Here is a 9,120-nt window from a genome sequence, read left to right on the forward strand (position 1 = left end):
CAGGAGACACATCGGGACAGGGGACACACCGCGACAGGGGACACTGCAATAGGGGACATCCCGGGACACGCCCCATGTGACACACCCCAACATGGGACACACCCCCGAGGTGTCACCCACCCTGGCTCTCTGGGCAGAGACACTTTGGGGTCCCAGCACGTGGCACCTGGTTCGCAGCGGGGTTGAGGAGATTGTGACACCTCCCAGAGCTGTGACACCTCCACGGCCGGAGCGGTGCCACCAGCGTGCCCAGAGCCCACCGCCTGGGGGGACGGGGAGCTCACATCTGTCCCCCCCGCACATCTGTCCCACCCCGCACATCTGTCCCACTCGGCCGGGGGGCTCCGAGAAGTGACACCCCTGTCGGTGTGTGTCCCCTGTCCCTGGAGCAGGCTCCTCCCAGCCAGGTGCCCACGCCCCCACTCTGGGGTGGGGGTCCCAGGCCGGCCCCTTGGGAGGACCCCCGGCCATGGTGGGTGTCCAGGCACGGACACTGGGCTGGCTTCTGTCCAGGCTGATGTCCAGGCTTCTGTCCAGTCTCCCTTGGGTTCTGGTCCCCGTGCTGGCACTGGGGAAGATGCCAGCTGTGGGTGGGGATCCCACACCTGCAGACCCCGAGATGAGGATGAGGACAGGCCACTGGGATGGGGACAGGCCAATCACTCCCGGGAACTGCCTCCCTCCATGCCCGGGTGTCCCCCAGAAGCCCCTCCTGCCCCAGGGACCCCCATGGGCTGGGGGCTCTGCTGGGGGGACCCGGCCCTTGTGGGGTCTCCCAGACTGTGGGACCTGGACCTTGGGGGACCCTGACGGGGCCCGGGCTCCTCTGGCCTCGGGGGTGAGGGGGGGCACTCCCGCAGCACCCCGGGTCCCCCCGCTCCCCCTTGGGGTACAGTAGGGGAGCCCCAGCTCCCCCAGGGGCAGCTGGTCCCCTGTGCTGCCACCCCCTGTGCCGTCACCCCCTGTGCTGTCACCCCCTCTCCACGCACACCCCGGGGCAGCCCGAAGGCAGGGGGTGTCACCTCCCCCCCGCCATCAGCCCCCGAGTCCCCAGGTGACCCCGGGTGGGGTGGGCTCCCCCCTCGCTCACTTCCCGCACCCCCAGAGCTCCGGGTCCGCCGGGCTGGCAGCGGCCGTCCCGGTGTGTCCCCGTGCCCAGCCCTGTCCCCGGCGCTGGGGTCGGGGTGAGCGAGGTTGGTGTCAGGGATGAGTGCCAGGAGTGGGGAGTGGGGTTAGGGGGCTCAGAGGTGGGTTCAAGGGTGGGGCTGAGGGGTGGGGGGCTCAAGGATTGCGGAGGCGAGGGAGGAGGGTCCCTGCTCCCCACCCGGCCCCGGGGGCTGCGGGTCCCTGCTCGGGGCGGTGCCGGGGGTCGTGCCCGGCTCCTGCTCCAAAGCCGCGGCGGGCTCAGCCCGCAGCCCCGTGGCGGTGCCCGCAGACCGGGGCGATGGCGGAGGGCGCGGGGGCTGCGCTGCCCCGGCCCGGGGCCGAGGAAGGAAGCGGCGGGCGCGGGGGGCCGGGCGCGGCGGGGGAAGTTTCTCCGCGGGACCGCCCGGGGCGGTGGAGGAGGCGGCCGCAGACTTCCTCCTCCTCCTCTTCGTCCTGCTCTTCGTTCTCCTGCCGCTGCCGCCCCGGCCCCGCGCCCGCCGCCGCGCCATGCCCCGGGGTGAGTACGGGGCCGGGGCACCGGGAAGGGCCGGGGGTCCCGCGGCCGGGGGTCCCCGCCGGGCCGGGCTCCGAGCGGGGGGCGGGAGGAGCCGCCTGTCGGGGCCAGGGCGGGGGCGGCGGCAGCGGGACCCGCCCGGAGCGGGACCACGGGGGATAACGGGACTGTCGGGGATAACGGGGTGGGATAGCGGAGCTCCGGGGACGAGGGGACCGCCGGGGACAACGGAACCGTCAGGGATAACGGGGGCCCGGGGATAACGGGACAGCCGCGGATAACGGGGGACCGCGGTGCCGGAGGAGCGGAGTTTTGGGCGGGAGCGGGCCCGGCAGCAGCCGGGACAGAGCCGGGACAGAGCCCGGCCCGACCCCCTCGGCAGGACCCCTGCCCCGACCCCGCACCCGCCGAATCCGCAGCCGCACCCCCGCCCCTCTCCCGGGCCCGGCGCTGCAGGGGCTGCGTGACACCGGGGGGCGCTGCACGGCCCGCGGGGACCCCGGTCCCCGTCCTGACCCTCTGCACTGACCCCACCTGCACCGACCCCCCAGCCCCCTGCACTGCTCCCCACTGCTCTGACCCCCCCCAACCCCCGTGCAATGAGCACTGAGCCCCTGCCCTGACCAGCTCTGCACTGACCCCACTGACCTCCCCCCGGCATTGCTGCACTGCACTGACCCTCTGATCCCCCTGATCCCCCTGACCTGACCCCCCACAGGGACCCCCCGAGCCCCCCACAGTGACCCCAGTGACACCTCCAGCACTGTCCCACCGCACTGACCCCACTGCGCCCTGCACTGGCCCTGCAGTGACCCACTGACCCCCTGTGGGACCCCACACATCCCTCGCAGGCACTGCCACACGTGTGCAGCAGCCAGGACGTGCCAGGTGCTCCTGCTTGGGTGCTTGTCCTGGGGTCCCCCGGGGTCTCCCCTGGAGTCACTGGGTCACTCAGTCAGCGTGGGGACACCCGTGGGTCCCCTGGAGCCTGCGGGGGGCTGGGGGCTGCTGGGCTTCCCCCGCTTGGCTCAGGGGAAGGAGAAGGCACTGAGGTACCATTTTTGGCCAATGGGCACAAGCTGTGGTGGGAGCGTGGTGGGAGAGGGCCCACAGGGACTGGCTGTGGTGGGAGGGGGCCCACAGGGACAGGCTGTGGTGGGAGAGGGCCGGCCGAGGCACCAGGAGTGTCTGTGGGCAGTTGTGGAGGTGCTGGGCTGTGCTGGCCATGGTGCAGGTGTGGGCTGTGCCCTGTGCATGGCAGTGGGTTTGGTTTGGCTGTGGCCCAGAGAGGTGCCAGAGCAGCATGGTGCTGCCACCCAGCACTGGGACCCGCTGGAGCCATGGAGCCTGGCCTGGCCTGCCTGGCTCCATCCATCCATCCATTCATCCATCCATCCATCATCCCTCCATCCATCCATCATCCATCCATCCATCCATCCATCCATCCATCCATCCATCCATCCATCCATCCATCCATCCATCCATCCATCCATCCATCCATCCATCCATCCATCCATCATCCATCCATCCCTCCATCCATCCCCCACCCACCCACCCAGGATCCCCCTGCTCCAGCCCGGTGGTTGCCTGGCCAGCTCAAGGAGGGGGTCCCCACATCCCCTGGCCCCGGCTCCAGCCCTGAAGCTGCAGAGCTGTGGCAGCTCCTGGGGCAGAGGCCAAGGGCCGGGAGTGGCCATGGCCGTGGTGAGGAGCAGAGCGGGACCTGGCCCAGGAGGGAAATAAAATGAGGAAATTAGTCACAACAGCTGGAAAATGAGGGAAATCAAAATCCTCCAACTCAGCATGGGAGTTATTTTAGCTGCCACGGCAGAGCCTGGGGCAGAGCTGGGGGGCCCCTGGGGGGTCCCTGCATCCCCACCATGGCCATGGACCCCCGCGGGGTCCCTGCTCAGGATTTAGAGATTTTAGCAGTTTCAATAATTTCTCTTTCTGCTGCTGAGCAGGCTGCAGGCCGGGGGGACAACGCTGTGCCTGCACCCCCCAGAGCAGGAGTGACCCCAGCCCTGGGTGGCCCTGAGCACATCCCTCGGGCCGGGATGGACCCGGCAGCTGGGGAGGGGTGTCCGGGGAGGGGTGCCCGGGGGCACGGTGGGCTGTGAGGTGCCCTCAGTAGGGTGTGCTGGTGGCTGTGGGGCGGGGAAGGGGTGCCTAGGGCTTGCAGGGTCAGTTCAGGGAGGTCCGCTCAGGTTTGGGGACCGTGGGACAGGGAGCTCACGGGGGCGGCTGCTCCACTTCCCCGGCGGAAAACCCCGGGGGCTGCCCCGGCCGGGAGCGCTGGCAGAGAGTTTTGCTTCCCTTTTCTGCTGAAGAGATGAGTCGCTTTTCCCGTGCCAGGGGGTGGCGATGGGAGGGGGGACCTCTGTGTCACCCACAGCCCCCCTTGCCGCCTCCCCAGCCCCCCAGACGCCATCGCAGTGAGGAGCGGGGCCGGGGGGCTTGGGGTGCCGAGCCCCGGGGCTGGGCACGGTGCAGCCCCCTGTGCTCCCACCCTTCCTGCCCCGGGCCCCTCTGCTGGGGCTGGGAAGGGGCAGTGCCCCATGGGCTGCGTCCCCCACGGGCTGTCCCCTCAGCCCCACGAGGCCACTTTGACGCCGGCATCCCGGGGCCCAGAAGGGGTTAAATGTGCCGCGGGCCGGGGATCTCCTGGAGAACAGAGCTGGCCTTGTGCCGGCAGCGGAGCTGGCAACAGCCCCGCAGCCCTGGGGGCACACCAGGGCCGAGGCACCCACCCACCTGCCCCCGGGGCAGAGGGGCCCTCGGGAGCCCCAGCGAGGCTGCAGGGACAGGGGCGATCTCCAGCCCCAGCCTGGCACCACCAGGATGCCACCGGGCAGCCCCTAGCCTGTCCTGGAATGGGGTTCCTTTGGCAGGGCTCCTGCCGGGCCTCCTGTCCCGTGCTGGGGGACACAGAGGCAGGGCACTGGTCCCTCCTCATCCTCCCTGGGAAAATGAGTGTGAGTCGGGGGCTTAGCTGGAGTTGGGGGGGCTGGTTGGGACTGTGATGTGGTGGCTGTGGCTGCAAACCTTGGCTGTGACAGAGCCCCCCCTGGCACCCACATCCCCTCCTTGGCACCCAGACAGACTTGGGGCTGCAGCAGGGGCTCTGCCCTACACAAAGCCCCCTCCTCAGTGAGGCATTTGCTCTGTGAGCAGGGGCCGTGCCTGTGGGTCCCCTCGTGGTGCCACGGGCACCTCATACCTGGTGCTGGCAGTGCCAGGGCTGGCAGGAGCCAAAAGGCTCCTGTGGGAGCCCTCAGGTCCTTATGGCCCCTCCATGGGCACTGCGGTGTGTGCCCACGTTTGCTGTGTGCTGGAGACAAACCTGGGGACACTGTGGGGCTCCAGACCCCCGGAGTGCTGGATGGAGAAGTGACCCCTGGCCTCGAGCCCTCCTTCTCCTCCTCTTCCTCCTCCTTTCCTTCCTCCTCTCCATTTCCCAGTGGTGATGGCCTTCATGGGCAGGAGTGTTTCCTCTGTGCCAGGATGGGGATGGGGATGGGATGGGATGGGATGGGATGGGATGGGATGGGATGGGATGGGATGGGGTTGGAGATGGAGATGGGGATGGGGACTGTTCCTGCCAAGTGCAGCTCATCCTGAGGTGCCTACTGTCAGTGTGGGCTCGGCATCAGCAGTGTGTGCTGTGTCCCAGTGTGGATGGGCACAGGGCCAGGCTGGTGCTCAGGGCTGCTTTGGGTCCAGACTGAGTCAGGCAGGCCGAATGGGGCCTCGGGGTGACAGGGACAGCTGTGTCCCACTGCAGGGGCTGCCCTGGGCTACCCCCCAGCCCTGGGAGCCATGGGCCAAGGGATGGGGTGGCTGCAGGACAGAAGGGGCTCAGGGGACGTGGTTACAGCCCCTGTGGAAGGTGCGTGTTCCTGAGGGTGGCCCTGTGCAGCCATGACAGGACCTCGGTCTCCCGCAGTCCTGATCCTGGTCCCATGACCGTGATCCTGTTCCTCCCACTGCCCTGCTCCTTCTCCATCTGCTCCTGCTCCCATTGCTCAGATCCACTTCCTTCCCCCACTGTCCTGCTCCAGCTCCTCCTGGTTCAGTTCCTGTGCCCACTGTCCTGTCTCCTTGATCCTGATCCCACGGTTTTGATTCTGGTCCCGTCTCCATCACTCTGCTCCTGCTGCCACCCCGCTGTCCCTTCTCCCACCGCCCACCCCGTGCCCCTTCAGTGCAGCACTGCCTGCGCCTGCCCCGGGCTGAGCAGCTGCCGCAAAGTGTTGTGAGGAAACCTGCGGGCTGTGTTCGCTCCCAAACTGAAGGCCAAAGGCCGGGACTGTGTTTGTGGCCCCCGGGGACCCTGCGGGCGGCTTCCTGCGGGGGTGGGGATGGGGGGCCGCCTGTGCCGGCCCCGCTGCTCCCCGATCGCACGGCAGGGACGCGGGGATGCCCGTGGGGAGCGAGTTTGCCGGGGGAAGCTGAGGCACAGCGCTGCGGGGCGGTCCTGGCAGCCCCCGTGCCTGTCCCGGGGGTCGGGGCACAGCCAGGCAGGGCGGGGGTCACGGCACAGCCGCAGGAAGCCGCGTGTCAGGGCGGGAAGAGGAAGAGCGACTTCCTATCCGAGGGGGCAGGGACGGGCTGGGGCTCGGGCCGGGGGGCTCGGGCCCTTCCCCAACCCTGCGGACTCAGCGGGGTCTCGGCAGCGGGGACCCCCAGCCCAGGACTCCGGGACACTGCGGCTTTTTTGCCCCGGCACTCTGCTCCCAGCCTGTCACGATCGGGGCTCCCATCCTCCCGCAGTGATCCCATGGGTGGGCACCAGCTGCGCACGGCCGGATCCCGGTGGGAAAGGGGCTGCCGGCCCCAGGGTGGGCACGTCCCCACCCCAGCACCGTGGGGTGCCCCCGCCTCGGCTGGGCAGGGCTTGGCAGCGCCGGGCTCCGGCCAGCAGCAGGAAGGGGAGCAGGATGCAGCCCTTAATGGCAATCGCAGAGGGAACCTGAGGAAGGAAAACGCGCGCCGGGATTGGGGATAAACACAGCTGCCGGAGCGGACGCTGGCTCCGCGGCCACGCCAGCCCGCCGGGACCAGCACTAGCCCTGCTTGCTGTGGGCAGCATGGGGCTGGGACAAACGGTGACAGCCCACGGGCTGCCACAGCCCCGGTATGGCCCTGCTCCCTGCCCTGCTGCCCTCCGTCCCATTCTGGGCTGGGGGCACAGCACAGCATGGCACAGCACGGGATGGCACGGGGTGCTGCCACAGCCTGGCTGCCATGGATGCAGCACCCTGGGGACAATATGGTCCCCGTGCACACCGGCCATGGTGGCACACGCGTGTCCCCGGGTCGTGGCGGGCTGATCCCCATTGGGGGGTCTCTGTCGGGGGGATCTGCCTGCCTGGGAAGCTCATCTGGGCACTGGGTTGGATGGTGAACCAAGGGGGGGTGTGACCCCTGTGCAGCCCCTGTCCTCGGGGTGTCAGAGCAGGGGGACCACGCTGAGCCAGCCCTGGAGCGTCCCCTCCCTGAGCCTGTTCTCTTCCCACAGGCTGCTGAGGGGACACCAGGAGCACCGGGATGCAGAGCATCAAGTGCGTGGTGGTGGGTGACGGGGCGGTGGGCAAGACCTGCCTGCTCATCTGCTACACCACCAACGCCTTCCCCAAGGAGTACATCCCCACCGTGTTCGACAACTACAGCGCCCAGAACACGGTGGATGGCAGGACTATTAACTTAAACCTGTGGGACACGGCCGGCCAGGAGGAGTACGACCGCCTGCGGACGCTTTCCTACCCCCAGACCAACGTCTTCATCATCTGCTTCTCCATCGCCAGCCCGCCCTCCTACGAGAACGTCAAGCACAAGTGGTACCCCGAGGTGTGCCACCACTGCCCCAGCGTGCCCATCCTCCTCGTCGGCACCAAGAAGGATCTGAGGAACAACCCCGAGACCATGAAGCGGCTCAAGGAGCAGAACCAGGCGCCCATCACCACCCAGCAGGGCATCAGCCTCTCCAAGCAGATCCGTGCCGTCAAGTACCTGGAGTGCTCGGCGCTCAACCAGGAGGGCATCAAGGATGTGTTCACCGAGGCCGTGAGGGCCGTGCTCAACCCTGTCCCGGCCAAGCCCAAGAAGCCCTGTGTGCTCTTGTGACGGGGCTGCCGAGAGACGATCCTGGCCCTGCCCCCGTGCCCCCACACACCTCCTGCCCCCAGCCACCGCCGTGCCTCCCCGAGCCTCGGTGGCACCCGAAGCCTCCAGCTTTAATAATACAGACCTTGTTTGCACTAACTGCCGCCCGCCCCGGGGGCACCGGGCTCCCCGCCCCGCCCCGCCCCGCTCTCAGCCGTCGCTTTTGGCGACGCCTCTCCGGTCCCGGCACAGCAACGCTTCCTGAGAAGGGGATGCCCGGGGTGGGCCACCCCCACTGCAGCCCTGAGCACCCCACGGGGACCTGCCACCTCCACCCTCTACACCAGCTGGGGCACAGGGGGTCCCCAGCCCCTCTGTGCCAGCCCTGGCACTCACCCAGCCCGGAGCATCTCGCTGGCACTGCCCCCTCATGCCCCGGGATCCCCCTGGTGGCACCAGGGGCTCCTGGGGGGTGTTTGGGGTGAGCCCCACACCAGGGACCTCCAGCCCTGCTGAGAGCAGAGCCGGTGTGGCCAGAGTAGAGAGTTCCTGCCCTGGCTGGTGCTGGAGCTCCACAGGGCAGCAGGACTCACCTGTAACCAGCTGCCCCCAGAGTTGCTTCTCCTTAAATAAAAACCTGCCCAGGCCCCCTGTGTTCTGTGCTCTCCCACACACAGCCACCTTTCCTGGGCATGGGGACATTCCCTGGAGGGACATGGGTGTCACTGGCCTGAGCTGGGCTGGGACCCCTCACCGTGCCAGGGCCAAGCTGAGGGTGCTCATGGTGCCTACCAGAGCTCTCTTCTGCAGGGAACTGCCAGGGGAAGCTTGGGATGTCCCTGCCATGGCCAGTCCTGACCTCACCATCTCTGTGCCCAGCTGAGCTCCCACCTCGGGGCTTGGGGACATTGGAAGCAACAGCAATGGGGACAGTGCAGGAGGTGGCCATGGGGCCATTGAACTGTGTGGGAATGGGGACACTGTGGGTGGGGACGTTGCAGGAATTGGCACATGAGTGGGGTCCACCCCTGGGCAGCCCCCAGGCATCCCAGCCCCAGTACTGCCTCTGGAGGGGCAGGTGGAGGGCAGAGCCCTGTGCTCCCATGCCCAGGGGTGTCCTTGGTGTTCCCGTGCCCTGCAGCTGGTGATGGCAGCAGCGAGGGAGCAGTGGCATCCCCGGCCGCTCTCGCCACCCCCTCGCCACCCCCCCGGCACGTGCTGGCGGGCGGCCAGGTCCGGACACGGGCCCCTTGTCCGGCCCCGGGGCCTTCCTGCAGGAAGGGCAGAGACCCGGCGCCCGCCACAAGCCGCCTTTGTTCCCTGCTCCCGTTTGCACCAGAGCCGGGGCAGGCGTG

General features: G+C 68.7%; 1 protein-coding gene across 1 annotated transcript; it reads left to right on the plus strand.

The window, feature by feature from the left end:
- Positions 1 to 1,535: 1,535 nt before the first annotated feature.
- Positions 1,536 to 8,412, plus strand: RHOG (ras homolog family member G). The gene is made up of 2 exons (XM_050978571.1): positions 1,536 to 1,663; positions 7,182 to 8,412. The coding sequence occupies exon 2, from the start codon at positions 7,211 to 7,213 to the stop codon at positions 7,784 to 7,786; it is 576 nt and encodes a 191-aa protein (XP_050834528.1). The 5' UTR covers positions 1,536 to 1,663; positions 7,182 to 7,210; the 3' UTR covers positions 7,787 to 8,412.
- The last annotated feature ends 708 nt before the right edge of the window (positions 8,413 to 9,120 follow it).

The sequence above is a fragment of the Serinus canaria genome, chromosome 1 (genome assembly GCF_022539315.1).
Source record: "Serinus canaria isolate serCan28SL12 chromosome 1, serCan2020, whole genome shotgun sequence".
Lineage (NCBI taxonomy): Eukaryota > Metazoa > Chordata > Aves > Passeriformes > Fringillidae > Serinus > Serinus canaria.